Source organism: Danio rerio, chromosome 3 (assembly GCF_052040795.2).
Source record: "Danio rerio strain M-AB ecotype USA chromosome 3, GRCz13ab, whole genome shotgun sequence".
Taxonomy (NCBI): Eukaryota; Metazoa; Chordata; class Actinopteri; order Cypriniformes; family Danionidae; genus Danio; species Danio rerio.
This window is the reverse complement of record NC_141023.1, coordinates 6,337,739-6,355,000: the sequence shown is the minus strand read 5'-3', so window position 1 is coordinate 6,355,000 and position 17,262 is coordinate 6,337,739. Positions and strand designations below refer to the sequence as shown.

The following is a 17,262-nucleotide window of genomic DNA, read 5'->3' as shown; positions in this document are numbered from 1 at the left end:
AGCACAAAGCAACATTCAATATCCCTTTTTTGTCACGAAGTACAGTGAAAAGCAGCCCATACAGTCACATCTGCTATACATTTTATGGAGGAGTGTAAATACTGCAGTTATGACAGTTAAATGTGATCAGATGAAGAAAAAAAGACGAACGATCACTTGATCATGTGAAAATGACAGTTAATATGTCTGTATTTTTACACATTTATTCACACACTTGCATTACTGACAGCAGGAAAGAGACTGGATTGGTGAGCAGTATCTTCATAATATACTTCATAATTGTTTAATAAAATCAATCATCAACAAATAAATCTGTCTCGAAGACGTTATCTACGCACAATCTGAATTCCCAATTAGAAAAATACAACAAACTATAAAATACTATTCATGAAAATACCTAAATAACAGACAAACCAACACCGCCTGTAGTCCCATTTAGCAACTTGATAGCAACCGTCTTTTTAAAGAAGCATGGCCGAATTAAAAACTCAAGAGTGTGCTGTGACTGATGTGTTTTATGTCGTAGAACAAACGTGAAAATATCTTGAATTTTTATTAGCCACGGACCTTATTTAAGCGATTTTACTGAAACCCCATTCAAAAAACCCATTGACTTTGGGACAAGGGAACCAAAAATGCTAAAATGCTAACTCGCTTCCAGGTTTTTGCATACAAATTGACATCATAGTTCCTCCACTCTATATATCAAACAGAAAGAAATAATTATTCAAGCAGTTACAGGAAAAACAAGTGGAACCTAACATAGAGAACATCTTAAAGTTGAGCACATTGGATGTGTGTTTTAAATATGTTTATGTTTAGATATGTTTAATTGCTAGCCCGCTTGGAGCATTGTGTAGGTATAAAAGGAAGTGCCCTGGATTGGTTTAAGTCTTATCTTTCCAATCGCAGTTTTAAAGTCACCATTGGTGATCATTCTTCTGAGGCAGCCTTTTTGTCATGTGGTGTTCCCCAGGGATCTATTTTAGCCCCGATTCTTTTTTCCTTATATATGCTTCCCCTGGGTCCTATTTTTAGAAAACATGGTCTGTCTTTCCACTGTTATGCAGATGACACTCAAATTTACCTGCCTTTAAAACAGAATTCAAGTGGACTGGAGACTCTTGTGTCTTGCCTGTCGGATGTGAAAGCCTGGTTGTCTTTGAACTTTCTAGATTTTAATGAGAGCAAAACTGAAACAGTTGTGTTCGGCTCGTCAAATTATTCTAGGACATCACCAGCTGATCTTGGTGATTTGGGTTTGTCTGTGAAGCCTTGTGTAAAAAATCTGGGTGTTATCTTTGATGATGGCTAGGCCCACACAGAATCTGCGCGTGCAGAATTCCGTAGATTTTCCGCAGAATTCCGCAGATTTCTGCAGTTTTTTAGCCCATTATAAATTCTGTTTATTTACTTGAGTAAATGTGTAAATCGGAATTTATTCAGTTTTTATTCAGTAATTTATTACTTTTTATTTAATATATTAAAGTGTAAGTTATGATACTCCGCTGGATACTCCCAAAATAATTCTGCAGAAATCCGCAGATTTTTATCAAAATTCTCAGCAGAAATAGCAAAAAACGTCTGCAGATTCCGTCTGGCCCTACACTGAAAAAATGTATTCAAAGATGATTCCTTGGATTTACTCAATTTCTTTACGTTAAGAGGTTGTAAACAATTTATTTGCGCTGAATTTAAACAAACAAATTAAGTTTTAAACATTACTAAACTTAATTTGTTTGTTTAAATTCAACACAAATAAATTGTTTGCAACAGTTCTGCATGCAACACTTTTTTCAGTGTAATGATGACTTGAGATTTGATAAACAGATTAGCGCAGTGGTCAAATCCTGCTTTTTTCAGCTTCAACTTTTAAAAACAGTCAAACCTATTTTATCTAGGAAAAATTTTGAAAAAATATTTCATGCTTTTATTACTTCTTGATTGGATTACTGTAATGTGCTATACTTTGGGATCAGCCAGACAACTCTATCCCGCGTACAGCTAGTTCAAAATGCTGCTGCAAGGCTTTTAACCAGCACCAAAAAATATGACCACATCACACCAGTACTGAGCTTTCTGCACTGGTTGCCTCTGCACTGTTGTGCTACTTTTAAAATTCTTCTCCTGGTTTTTAAATCTCTAAATGGCTTAGCTCCTTCCTACCTGTCAGACCTGTTGACTGAACATCAGCCTGGCCGGTCTCTTCGGTCATCAAACCAGAGACTATCATACATCCCAAAGTCGAGGCTGAAATGCAGGGGTGACCGGGCTTTCGCAGTAGCTGGTCCTACTTTGTGGAATGCTCTGCCCCTCGGTATTAGGTCTATATAATCTCTGTCTGTTTTTAAATCCAGGTTGAAAACTTACCTTTTTGATTTGGCATTTTATCAGTGAGAATTGTTTTTAGTTATATTAACTATTAGTGAGAATTTTTTTGTTTTAGCTTTAATTTTATACTTGTTCTTTGTGATTTATTGTTCAGCACATTGGTCAACCTTTGGTTGTGTTTAATAGTGCTATATAAATAAAATTGACATTTTTAACTTTTTGAAAGACACAGGGTTAAGTAATAGAGTTAGGTATATATAGTAATATAGCTGTATAATGCAAATGGAAAGGGCTTAAAGTAATCAATAGAAAAAAAAGGACTTTGGTGAAAGTTGTCTGTTGTTTTTTTATTAATATTTATTTTTAAATTTTTTAAAAAAATTTATTTTCTTTCTATTTATTTAATTTGATTGGCGTTTTGTTTTACCATAAGAAATTCATATGTTAACTCATGATTCACACTCCAATCCAGATGGTGGCAGTAATATTCCAAAATGCTGGTTGCCAACTGTCAAAAATAATAAGAAGAAGAAGTGCCACCAGCGTAAGCAAGCGCCCTCAAACAAAACAAAGCACTGCTGGGAAAAAGTCAGTTTTATTTACAAGACTCACTGTGAGGAACAGTTGTAAATTTGGAAATTATTACCTCAGAGGACCAGCAGATGCAGCTTTATTCAGAGGAGGACACGTGTTTCAGGTCAGCTATTATATGTATATATTTTGCCATAGCTTAAGTTAACTAGTCAAAATATTTGCAAATTAAAAGTAGACATTAAATACATCACTGATGTTGAGACTATTAGAACAAAAACATGAATAAAATAAGCTTTAAAGTGTGAATGTAGTTTAAAGTGCTTGTTTTTCGTGTGACTGTAGTTTAAGATCTTTCATTTTTGGTCAAAGTGAAGTTTTCAGCATCAGTGCTTCAGTCTTCAGTGCCAAAATCATTCAGAAACTGTTCATATGTGCTGAATTGATGCTCAAATAACAGTTTATTATTATAACTGTGTTGCAGACACGAGATATTTGGTACTTTATAAAATATGTATATAATATAAACATTCATGAGAGAATCTTTAAATGAACCTAAATGTTATAATAATCTAAGCAATGACCACGTATTTTACTTAATGTTATTTTGAAGAATATTTAAACCATTAAAGGTATATTTAACGTTATATTTACATTAAACACAGTTCCTCTAAATTGAACTACAATTTCACAACTCTACTTTTTGCCTTTCTTATCAAACAAATGTTGCTTTTGTGAGCAAAGGAGACCTCAAAAAGCGTGATCAAATCTGTTTATGATGATCTAAACAACAGCAGTGCAGTTTCTTGTGTGCAATATAAAAATGTTTGTATATAATAATATAATACAGTTGAATATTGCGAAACATGTTTGTTGTGAGTGAATATTAGTGTTAGTAATTGCTGGTGTTGATGTTGCAGAGCGAGCGGTACTGTGGACTGATATTATTCTACACATGCTGAAGGTGAACTCCATCACTGAGAACTTCATGGCAGAAACACCAGGAAGGGCTCTGGAAATGTCAGGTATGTTCAATTAAGTCTTCAGTTGAACAGAAATGCACATATTTTGTGGACTAAGTTGTTCATTATCTACAGAAACACAAAGAAACTCTGCATTAGTCAACATTTGAAGTGGATCAATAAAGTTAATCAAAGTTGCTTTAAGACAAGAATGGGTCAAAGACAAGAACTTTGATGAAAGATTGTGATTTACTTCAAGTGTTGCCTAGTGTTGAGCTCCTCATTTACTCTCAGTCTTACACTGATGGCTCATCAGGAGACAGACTTTCCCTTTAAAGCCTGGTATATACTTCTGCTTCAAGTGACCGGCGTGACCCACGGCGCATGCAACGCGCGTAGCTGTGCATTTATACTTCTGCGCGCTATCTCTGTTGGTCTGCATTAACACTTCTGAAACGCTAGTTGGCAGTGAGGTGTAAATGTTTCTCTGTGTCGAGTTTCTACGCTGCTGTTTTGCTTTTCCTGAACACTTCCGGGATGTACAAGTGGCTCAAACTCGCTCATTTTGAGGCAGGAACCGGCGGACGTGCAACAACTTTAACTATGAGGTAAACACAAAACAAAACTTTCCATCCGGAGCTCCTTCACGGGACTCCACACTTGTAAACAATCGCTCCATCAGGCTCTCACCATTCACGTGGCTCTCGGTCCCGCCCAGACTCGTCAGCGCTACCAAGCCGACCGATCACAGAGCTTGTGCTACGCGTCGTTGCGACGTGTAGTTACATTTTTTGAGAGGTGCACGTCAGCGACGCCGACGGCCACGGCGAAGGACTATGCGTCAGCGCCGTAGCATACACCGGTGTTTGACGCAGAAGTATAAATCAGCCTTAAAGGTGAGAACGGTCATCAATATTCATGACAAAAGCTCTCCTATACATAATGTCTGTCTAACAAAAATGTGTTTTAGGTAATATAAATTAATATATTTTTAAATCTGAATGAGTAAACAGGGTGATTTTCACATCATTTGTGGTACAAACCCAAACTATCAGCAAAAGCTTGATCAATACGTTTTACATTTTGCTTTTTAGCCCTTATTTCAGTCCCTATTTTATGGAGCTCCTAAATGGAAGTGGTGGTGGGAGAGTCATTTTATTTTTTTAAGTTTTTGCTTTGTCTTGCCAAGTTTTGCGCTCCCTCACAAACTCTGTTCAGGGTAAGTCCAACCCTTCATTTTATTAAATATAAGGGCCATGAAGCCCCCTCGTTTCAGCAGGGTGTTTTCACACCTCTACTTTAGAAAAAGTCGGAAAAGTGGGCGTGTCCAGCTCTGTTTAGGGGGGAGTGTCGGAGGAACTGAAGTGGGAGGGTGTGGGAGTGTCTATTTGGGCACGCGCGAGTTTCAGCCAAAATACACACAGGAGAAAGTGATGGTGTTTAACCTACATGGACATCTGTAGTCGAATTATTTGCCAAATTATTAAATGGTGGACTTTAACTGCAGTTTGGTTCTTTCATTCAGGGAATTCATTCATGCCCCTCACGACAAACGAGATATTTGATTCGAGGAACTGCTCTAAGCGTGTATTTTTCATGCAATGTTTGATACCGCACGGCGAATGAGAGAAAAAAAAAACTCCGCATTTCCCGGAAACTTAGATGCACACGGCAGGTAGCGTCAGAAAGCCGCGTGTGTTATATATGCTAACATGTTTGCACTCAGTGCAATAGTTAACTTAATTCGATACGAACAAACTGAATAAACAAAGAGCACTGGTCGCTCACTTCTGTAGAGACAGGACAATCACCAGCAACTAGAGCCGCGTCTTTATTTAGAGGAGACTACAAGCGAATCCGGATCTCAGCGTTTGCAGATGAGAACAGCTCTCAGGTAAACAATAATCCTCCTTAGACACGTAAGTTATTGTTGTCGCGCGTCACGTACACTGTTAATCCACACGTGATCCAGATGAGCTCTCGCAGAGAGAAAATGAAAACGAAACTTAACTGCAGCAAACTATAAAAGCAACACTTCACGCTTGTTTTGCCAACACAACGTGGCGTCTCTGTCGTCTAAACACTGTGACACAAATGAATATTAATTAAGTTGCACAATAGAGCGCGCTGATTGGTTTGACCCAAGCTTTACTCATGCATTAATGCATCACACTGTAAGACGTAATAAGACTCACTCTGGCACAGACGTCCAGTCTGCACGCTGGAATACACGCTATTATGTCATGACCGTGACGCAGCTTCAAAACTTCGTTTCAAACAGGAAGTACGAATTTGTTTGAAATAACGCAAAAACAACCAATTTACACTTTTTAGTGAAATATAGGTGTCCTAATAGTGTTTTTAGCAGTGTGGGACACATATACGACTGTCAACAGCTCAAAAAATGTGTTTTGATGTTTCGTGACACTTTAAATATATGTCTAGTCTGTGTACAGACAAGCATGAACCCAGTGTAGCAATGGAGGAATTATTATATTATATTATATTATATTATATTATATTATATTATATTATATTATATTATATTATATTATATTATATTGTTGTAGACCTGAACTGTATTCAGTCTCTCTATTCAAAAAAATTATATAATAACTAGATTAAATGAAATAGTCCCATGTGTGCATCTTGCAAGTCGTGCGAGTGCAAGCTTATTGGCATTGCTTCCAAGTAGGGCTGGGCGAAATGGACAAAATATCATATCTCAGTATTTTTAGGTGGAATGACGGTGTACGATATCTATCCGGTATTTTCCCATCAATGGTCACTTTAGAGTTAAAGCTCTTATTTATTAAGGCCGTACTCACACTAGGTACAGTTGCCCGCGCTCACACCATATCGGGCCTCGGCACGCTTACGTCATTGCTGCTGCACTGTTCAGTGAGAAGCGCTCTCTATGGCAAGCCTTTTTAGCATTTAAATCTTTGTTCTGACTCCATAAATATATTTAGAGATATCTCTAATTATATTTTGACTAGTCATAATTATAATTTGACTAGTCAGAATGACAAATAGATATCTGCAATTACAATTGTACTAGTACGAAATCAGATTGGAGATATCTGCAAATATATTATGACTAGTCATATTCCTCCATTGACTTCCATTGAAAAATATTTGCAGATATCTCTAAATGAGTTTTGACTAGTCACAATTGTAATTAGAGATATCTCTGAGTTTTTACTAGTCATAATACATTTGGAGATGTCTTTAATTCGTCATATTTAGAGAAATTTACAAATATATTTGAAGATGTCTCTAATTAATTTACTAACAGTCGAATTACAGTTGTAGATATCTTGAATTGGATTTTTGACGAGTCAACTCATTTAGAGATATCTGCAAATATTTTTCAATGGAAATCAATAGAGGAATATGACTAGTCATAATATATTTGTAGATATCTCCAACCTGATTTCACACTTCTCAAACGATCTGGGAAACGGGCCTGGGCACGATACGGATGGCATAGTTTGAGTAGGCCCTAATTTTCTTGTCGGCTTAGTCCCTTTATTAATCCGGGGTCGCCACAGCGGAATGAGCCGCCAACTTTTCCTGCACGTTTTTACGCATACACTACGGACAATTTAGCCTACCCAATTCACCTGTACCGCATGTCTTTGGACTGTGGGGGAAACCGGAGCACCCGGAGGAAACCCATGCGAACGCAGAGAGAACATGCAAACTCCACACAGAAAGGCAGAGGCTCGAACCAGCGACCTTCTTGCTGTGAGGCGACAGCACTACTTACTGCGCAACTGCATCGCCCAGCTCTTATTAAAACTTTATTAAACAGTTTTTGAGCAAAATATAATTTGAACACAGGGGTCCCCCCCCTGTTATTATCATCATTCTAATTATCATTCTTGTTATTTGTGGAATGAGAAGCTAGCGGGGATATATTAAAATAGAAAAAGAAATGTTCGGTAGGCAAATGCATGTTTTTTATTTTATTTATTTTTTTGTTTTAATAATCATTTAAACTACTAACCGTTTGTACACTATAGGCACACACACAAATCAAATGATGTCTTCCAGTTAAGGGGCTAAACTAAATAAATCAATTAAAACAATATAAATAATTAAATAAATAAAAGGATTAAAGTTAATATGCAATAACAAACCAGCATGCAGAGCTAAATGTGTTAAAGTGTAGATGTAAAGAAAAGACCGTCGTGTAATAAATACTGAAGTTTATTCAGTGAATTTGAGGTGGTTTCACTTTTGAAATGCGGTATAAATTCCTCCCATTTTGGCGTTTTTATTTCTTCTGAACACATTCAGGTGCTGCAATGTCAATCTGTCAAGGCTTCTGTGTTCGTTCTTGTTGTCAATTGCGGAAGAAATGACCGATAAAAGGTTTTTGGTAAACCGCTGTGTGACGTGCGTGCACGCGAGGGGGAGTCAGATTTGTTCGAGGAGTTAGATTTCGATACAACACACGGCACTGCATGTTCCTCCATGTCGCGTCAGTGATGGGTCGTTCTTGAATGATTCGTTCATTTTGAACAAATCTTTTGTATGGCTTAGGGAGTGAATCGTACATTTGTGCAAATGGAGCTCGTGTGCTGCCTTGGAGTGGTCTGTTGCACGCAGAATGTGCATGTGTGGCCTCAAACCATATCGATATGAACGATACTGGATAATACCGCATTGCATTGGGGAATCATATCAATACATCCCCAGAACCCGATATACCGCCCAGCCCTAGTTTCAAGGCGCACGCTTAAGGCTGATTTATACTTCTGCGTCAAACACCGGCATATGCTACCGCGCAGACATGCACCTCTCAAAAAATGTAACTACACGTCGCAACGACGCATAGCGCAAGCTCTGGGATTGGTCGGCTTGGTAGCACTGACGAGTCTGGGCGGGACCGAGAGCCGCGTGAATGGTGCGAGACTGATGGAGCGATTGTTTACAAGTGTGGAGTCCCGTGAAGGAGCTCCGGATGGAAAGTTTTGTTTTGTGTTTAACCTCATAGTTAAAGTTGTTGCTCGTCCGCCGGTTCCTGCCTCAAAATGAGCGAGTTTGAGCCACTTGTACATCCAGGAAGTGTTCAGGAAAAGCAAAACAGCAGCGAAGAAACTCGACACAGAGGAACATTTACACCTCACTGCCCACTAGCGTTTCGGAAGTGTTAATGCAGACCAACAGAGACAGCGCGCGGAAGTATAAATGCACAGCTGCGCGAGTTGCATGCGCCGTGGGTTACGCCGGTCACTTGCAAAGAAGTATAGACCAGGCTTTAGCAGCCACATTTCAATAAAACTATAGCCTTCATACCGAAACTTCTGTAGGGATAGTTTACAGTTTAACCCAAAGAATGACCAGTCTGGTAGATGAAGAAGAGCCGGAGTCAGAGATTTAAATAAATAAATCAAGTTTACTGAAGATAGTTTGCAGTTTTATTCGCAGAAGCCAGCTTAAACACTTGCAATGAGTTCCTAGGCCGCTCTGCTCACAATCACCAATCAATAACAATTATACTCTCACATAACGTCATTAACTGCGTCACACATATAGGTGTTCTAACCTGATTGGTTAACACACAGATAAACTAGGAACATTTCTACGTGTGGTTCGTGCGTATATTCTGAACAATATCTAAACATAAACGTCAGACATCCTTTAGACTGATTAGAGCTGACTCCAGACCTGTGAAATGGATCAACAATCAAATAGAACACACACACACAAAGTATAATCTGTTTCTTATCCAAGGCTGACTGTACTGTCAGCCATCTTTATCGAAACTGGTTAAAAACCGGTATCATCTACATTCAGGCAGTTATAATATCCTTACTACACAAAGTCTATCTTGAATAAAAAGTAGAATCACTTTAAAAGATTTAACCGTAAAAATAGCAAAATCACTTTAGACATTTTAAACAATATTAACTTGTAGAAACAACAATAGAAACAGTTGCTTCCAGTCCTCAGTTCCACTCAAGGTCTCCAAAATAGGTATAAAGAGACAGGCAAATGCACTAAACATTCTTATATTAAGCAATGTGTTAACTTATTCATTAATTAAAATCAATTCACAGTTAAATACTGAGAAACAGGATGATGAAAAGGATAAACGTTGGTCTATGATGAGACGGATTGGAAAGCAGAAATCAGAATCCTTCACTTCATACCAAACTTTTTTTTAATAGTTATTAACAATAGTGTCCAGGCGATAAATACAGATACCGAAGCTCTGAAATATTCTATTATAGTTCCTCGCTGATAATAGTTTTCAGGGTAGGATGTCTGCATATATTACTCAGCACCCTATAACCTGTATATTTATAACAAATCTGTCCATACAATTCAACATCCAGATCTTTTTTGACTAACTGCGTCTCTGTTTAATGTTTATCATCTGTTTTCTCATATTTATTTTGTGTTGTCACTTGATGTTCACTGGAAGCTTCTGTAGCCAAAACAGATTTGTGTGTTTGAAGCACACTTGGCAATAAATCTGATTCTGAAAAACTTTAGCACTGTCACCTCACAGCAAGAAGGTTGCTGGTTCGAGTCCCGGCTGGGCCAGTTGGCATTTCTGTGTGGAGTTTGCATGTTCTCCCCGTGTTGGTGTGGGTTTCCTCCGGGTGCTCCGGTTACCCCCACAGTCCGAACACATTCGCTATAGGGGAACTGTGTAAACATAATTGGGCATAGTGGTTTAAGTGTGTATGTGTGAATGAGTGTGTATGAGAGTTTCCCAGTACTGGGATGTGGCTGGAAGGGCATCCACTGTGTAAAGCATATGCTGGAATAGTTCATAGTTGTCTACTATCTTTTTTTTTTGTTTCACTTCTATAAAATGCTGTCTTCACTTTTATTTCAGGCCTGATTGAGGAGACACGCCATGTCAAAATGAGAGGAAGAACTCACTCACTGAAGAGAAAAGACAAAAAATGTTTCACCTGCACTGAGTGTGGAAGGAGTCTGTCAAACAAAGAGAATCTCAAGGTCCACATGAGGATCCACACCGGAGAGAAACCATTCACATGTTCTCAGTGTGGCAAGAGTTTCAGAGATGCATCAAACCTTAATAAACACATGTTGATCCACACTGGAGAGAAAACACACACATGTGGTCAATGCAGCAAGACATTTTTGAGGGCTTCAGAGCTGAATGATCACCTTAGAGTTCATACAAAAGAGAAGCTTTATTCATGCGCACTGTGTGGAAAGAGTTTTGCAAATCAAACAAGTTTGAGATATCATCAGAAGACTCACACCGGTGTGAGAGAGTATGTGTGCTTTGAGTGTGAGAAGACCTTTATTACAGCTGCTATCCTAAAACAACACCAGATGATTCACACTGGAGAGAAGCCTTACAAGTGTGCACACTGCGACATGCGATTCATGTATTTAGGAAGCCAGAAAACACATGAGAGGACTCACACTGGAGAGAAACCTTACAAGTGTTCACACTGCGACAAGAGATTCAGTCGGATAGAGAACCAGAAATCACACGAGAGGATTCACACTGGAGAGAAACCTTACATGTGTTCACACTGCAACAAGAGATTTCGTGATTCAAAATGTCTAAAACAACACCAGAGGATTCACACTGGAGAGAAACCTTATAAATGTTCACACTGCGACAAGAGATTCAGTTGCATAGGAAACCAGAAATCACATGAGAGGATGCACACTGCAGAGAAACTTTACAAGTGTTCACACTGCGACAAGAGATTCAGACATTTAGGAAACCAGAAATCACATGAGAGGACTCACACTAGAGAGAAACCGTACAGGTGTTCACACTGCGACATGAGATTCAGTCAGTTAAGAAGCCTGAAAATACATGAGAGCATTCACAGTGGAGAGAAACAAGTGAGATTCAGTCAGTCAGAAACATTGAAAAACACACAAGAGCGTCACATCTGAGAGTAACCTTAATGTACAAATATGCAAACTAGCAATATTGATGGGTCACTTAATGTCCACTTGGAACTTCTCTTAATTGTATGAGAACATGCGGAGCTTCGTCCAGGAGTTCGGGCAATTATAGGCTGGGCTGAAATGAAGTCATCTGGCTTGGAGATATAGTAGTTTGTATGATTAACCCCTGTAATCTTCAGACTGGTGAGCTGATCTTCCTTTAACTATAGAGGAATTACCAACCTACGTCACACATGACGTCACACGGGTTGCAAAAAGAGACCGGTTGCAAAAGCAAACATGTTGTGTTGTGCGGTAGGATGCCAAATTCGAGTCCAATAATAGAAAACTTAACTTTATCTTACCAAACTTCCAGGGAGGTGCGTTGAAGGAAGTTGAAGCTAAACTATGCAGGACACCGGCCCTCCAGGATTGAGTTTGAACACCTCAACTCTGTGGCAGTAGTCTCAAACTCAGTTCCTGGAGGGCCGGAGCTCCAACTCCCACCTGCTTTATAGTTTCTAGTAGTCTTGATCACATTGATTAAATAGATCAGGTGTGTTTGACTAGGGTTGGAGTAAAACTGTGCAGAGCTGCGGCCCTCCAGGAGTTGAGTTTGAGACCTATGCTCTAGGGCAGGGATTTCCAAACTCGGTCCAAGAGGGCCGTTGTCCGGAGTTTGGCTCCAACTCTAATCAAACACACCTGAACCAGCTAATCAAGCTCTTACTAGATATGCTAGAAACTTTCTGGCAGGTGTGTTGAAGCAAGTTCGAGCTAAACTCAGCTGGACACTGGTACTCCAGGATCGAGTTTGGACATCTCTGCTCTAGGGGATCCTAAGGCGTTCTCAGGCAAGCTGAGAGACATAGGCTGCGTCCGAAACCGCCTACTACTCAGTAGGTACTGCATTTGAATTTAAACGGACTACTCGGCCGTTAGAAAAGTACGTTCTATACAGTATGAATGTGAAAAGTATAAATGGAATTAGGACGTACTACATCCGCCATTTTGTCATGGTCACGTGACCTACCTGCGTCAGTTGCGTCGCTTTACTTCCATTCATGAATTCGCTCGCGGGGCATCATGGGATAGCGCAGCATGCATGGGATGCAAGTAGTAAGTCATCCGGGTACTTCTCGCATACTTATTTTCGAATTCTATGAATTCGGACATACTACTCGGCTCGCATACTGATTTTAGCGTACTATATAGTTTGGAAGTATGCGGTTTCGGACGCAGCCATAGTCCCCCCAGTGGGGTCTGGGTCTTTCTTTGGGGCCTCTTACCAGTGGGACAAGCCTGGAACACCTCCCTAAGTATCCGTCCAGGAGGCATCTGGATCAGATGCCCAAGCCACCTCAACTAGCTTGTGTTACTGTAGAGGAGCAGTAACTCGACTCATCTCTGAGGGTACCCCTGCCTCGCTGCGAAGAAAACTAGATTTGGACTCTTGTATCTAAGATCTTGTCCTTTCAGTCATGACCATAAGTGAGATTAGGAATGTGGATTGACTTTAGATTGCAAATTGAGAGCTTTGCCTTTCAACTCATTTCCTTCTTTGCCACAACGTGCCTGTACATTGACAGCATTACTGCTGCACTGATTAACCTGACGATCTCACGATCCATCATTTTATCACTCATGAACAAAACTCCACAATACTTGAACTCCTTCACCTGGGTCAAGGACTCTTCTCCACCCTGAAGATGGCGAGCCACATTTTTCTGGTCAAGCACTTTGACTTCAGGCGTGGATGTGCTTATCTTCAACCCCACCATGTCAGACTTGGCAGCAAACCGCCCCAGTGCATGAGGTTCCAGGTCCTATGGAGCCAACAGGACAACATCATTTTCAAATAGCAAAGATAAAATCCTATGGTTTATGATGTGGCTAGAAATTAGAAAAATAAAACACAAAACAGGTGACAAAGGGCAGCCCTACAGGAGTCCAACATGTGAACCAAACTCCTGCTCCATCCATACAGAGACTAGCTGACATGCCTCTACAACATATTGTGGAGGTCTGGGACAGTACCTCTGGACTGGAAAACTGAGGTTGTGGTCTCCATGTAGACTAAAGTCTAGGCCAGGGAGCTAGAGCAAAGTCCAGCTGATGATTGAACCTTGGATACAGGGGGAACAATGTGGATTTCTTGCGGTCCGTGGAGCACTAAACTAGGTTTATACCCTCACTAGGGTGCTCAAGGGTTCGTAGGAGTATGCCTCACCAGTCCACATGTGTTTTGGAGAAGGCATATAGCCTTGTCTCTTTATCATTTTCTGTGGGTGGTGCTCTTGGAGTATGTGGTCGGAGACTCTCTGTTAAGGCAATCTAAGTTGATTAGTCAAATAATAACATGATTTATTTAATCAAAAAACACTCAAAATCATACCTGACTGTAGAAAGGTTCTTTGTTGTGGGAAGAAGACAGGTCGGCGTTTAGGTAAGTGATAGTTTTATTTATTCTTTTTAATGTCTCAGCGACAGCCCTCTATGTGCAGGTTGTAGCTCAGCTCTCTCTTCACTGGTCGCTCTTGCTCCCTTAAGAAGGTGGCTGCTTCTGAAACCGCCGACTACTCAGTAGGTACTGCATTTGAATTTAAACGTACTACTCGGCCGTTAGAAAAGTACGTTCTATACAGTATGAATGTGAAAAGTATGTATGGAATTCGAACGTACTACATCCGCCCTTTTGTCATGGTCACGTGACCTACCTGCGTCAGTTACGTCGCTTTACTCCCATTCATGAATTCGCTCGCGGGGCATCATGGGATAGTGCAGCGTGCATGGGATGCGCACTCCGGAATCTCGCCGGAAGTAGTAAGTCATCCGGGTACTTCTCGCATACTGATTTTCGAATTCTATGAATTTGGACATACTACTCGGCTCGCATACTGATTTTAGCGTACTATATACTATGGAAGTATGCGGTTTCGGACGCAGCTGGTGTCTCCCCGGCCCAATCACTACAGAAAACAGGTGTTATTAATTATTTTTGATTGGGCTACTGACTGTCTCCACTCGCTCTCCCAACTTTCTGGGTGTTCGGCCACGCTCTTTCCACCACACTGACGTTATATATCCATACTGCTTTCGTACTGTATTCTGTATACTGCTTTGAATACTGTATTCACACCAAGCTTGCTTTATGTTATGGCAGGGGTGTCCAAACTCGGTCCTGGAGGGCCGGTGTCCTGCAGATTTTATCTTCGAATTCCCTCAACACAGCTGCAAGGATGTTTTTGGAAAGCCTAGTTGGAGCTTGATTAGCTGGCCCAGGTGTGTCTGATTGGGGTTGGAACTAAGCTTTGCTGGACTCCGGCCCTCCAGGACCGAGTTTGGACTCCCCTGTGTTATCGCAACCATGCCAGAGATATGGAAAATGCATGTTTTCACTTACAGTTCTTAAATGCTTTGGTCAAAACTCTCGAGATTAATGTCATTAGATTCAGAATGGCATACCAAGCTTATTGAAGAAATAGGCATTGAAATGAATAAGTTTAAATTATGTAGATGTGATGTGACAAAAATAACCTATGAACTATCCAGGGACTTGAAAGATGAAGGGTGAACTAATAGACTGCATAGCCTGGAGACTCAGGTAATCAATTAATTTATCTTTATCTTCTTTATAGTATTTTTATATTTGAGATGCCACCATTTGCGTGTGTTTGTGGATTGTGTGTAACATTCCAATTAATTTCTGCTCATTTGTGTGAAATGATTTGAAAAAAGTTTGTTATTTTTTGCTAAATGAGACATCAGAGATAAATGCTCAGAGACTGTGGGGTGTTCATACCTGAACATTGAATAATACGGGCGTAAGAGATCATTGAATGTGGAAAGTCTATATTTATATATGATCATCTATCATTAAAGTGTTCTTATTGTCATTATTTCTTGTATTTCATTAAATTTTGACTTGTTGATTTTCTGTAACCAATTTTCATATTTGTCTATATTATTGAGAAACTCCTTTTCTAGAATACTTTTTGACAACACTGGATTCACATATAGTTTGCTATGCCAGCAATTTGAATATATCTATTAGCATCCAAATCCAAAACTTTTAATGTTTCTTTTTCTATTAGGGTTGAGCGATGTCAACCAATTCGTACAATGTCTACTGTGAAACATCGTGATGGACGATGACATCGTCGTCATAGGCAATTAATTATTTGTAGCCTACCGTTTCAACTACCTGATACGGTGGCCGGAAAGTGCAAAACAACATTACAAAGTTTGAAACACTTTTACAAAGCTCGAGACAAATTTACATTTTGAAAAACATTTTTACCCATCATCAGACACAATAACATAGGAAAAACAATTTTATCAAGGGCGAAACAAATTTACATTTTGGAAAACAAATTAACAAGACGCAAAACACTTTTACTAGTCCCGAAACAAATTTACAATTACAGATTTCTTACGGAAAGGGAATCCAGTCAGCTGGTGTGTGGTGTGCGGTCTGGTGCAAAATGGCTGCCGTCGCGTCATCCAGGTGGATGCAGCACACTGGTGGTGGATGAAGTTTTACCTTAAAATGTGCAAAATAATCTTGTTTTTCCTTTTGACAGATTATTTTGCTTGTTTTAAGGAAAAACCCACTTAATATTAGCATGTTATTTCTCAAAACAAGACAATATAGCTGCGTCCCAAATCGCATACTTATGCACTATTTTACGCCATTTTGTAGTATGAATAGTGTAAGTAGTGTGTTCACATTGAAAACTCTCAAAATAATAAGTGCACTTTAATTACCCGGATGATGCACTCATTCAGCCGCTAAAATGAAGTGTGTAATGATGGACACTTCACGCACTCAACGACGGCAGGTTTGCTTACGTAGCGGAAAGGGCGGAGCGATCGGACGCACATGTTGAATAACTTTATTTATTTTGGATGGTGAAAGCAAAATTCTCCTACGAGAGTGATTATAGCGCCTCCCGATGGCGAATACTCACGGCAGGTATTACTTGATAATTTGGTCGTTTATTTCACTGTTTTCGCAACCGTCAAACGTCATCAGGGAAACGGTTTGAATTTCCGCTTAGTAAAAAAAACATTAGTGTGCCATTTGGGACAACACTACATACATATACTATACTGTTGAGTGTGTAAGTGCATAAGTACATAGTGCATGAGTGCATAGAGTATAGTGTGCCATTTGGGACGCAGCATATGTTTTTCTTGTATAGAAAATTCTTCTTGATTTGAGAATTTTTAGATATTTGGACTCAAAACAAGACGAAAAATCTAAGTAAGAAAAGTGTTTTTTGCAGTGTAGTAAATGAGGTAATGCTAAATGTATGTAGAATCAGACAGGGTGGACTTTTTGTAAGCTTTTTGTGGATTCCTGGTCACATGGGAGTAGTAGGTAATGAAGAGGCAGACCAACTTGCAAAGAAAGCATTACAACATACTCAAATAAAATTAAAAATAAGTAAGTCAGAGGTGAAAAACATGATTGCAAAGGAAACAGGTAGGATATGGCAGAGGGAGTGGGATAATGGAGAAAAAGGCAGAC

The 17,262-nt window shown here is 39.5% G+C and overlaps 1 protein-coding gene across 5 annotated transcripts in view; it reads left to right on the top strand.

Moving 5' to 3' along the window:
• Positions 1 to 17,262, top strand: part of zmp:0000001003 — a 99,989-nt gene that overhangs the window by 9,729 nt on the left and 72,998 nt on the right. The window contains exons 3-5 of one of the 5 annotated variants that reach the window (XR_015480212.1): positions 3,783 to 3,887; positions 10,684 to 12,832; positions 14,514 to 15,671. Coding sequence is in view for 4 of the 5 variants with exons in the window: in XM_087243644.1 (XP_087099770.1) it covers positions 3,818 to 3,887; positions 10,684 to 11,735 (1,122 nt within the window). In the remaining variant the exon portion in view is untranslated. Of the gene's footprint in view, positions 1 to 2,803; positions 3,097 to 3,758; positions 3,888 to 10,683; positions 15,672 to 17,262 lie in introns of those variants that run through there. The other 4 variants (XM_087243645.1, XM_087243640.1, XM_087243644.1 and 1 more) reach the window with 4 other exon arrangements.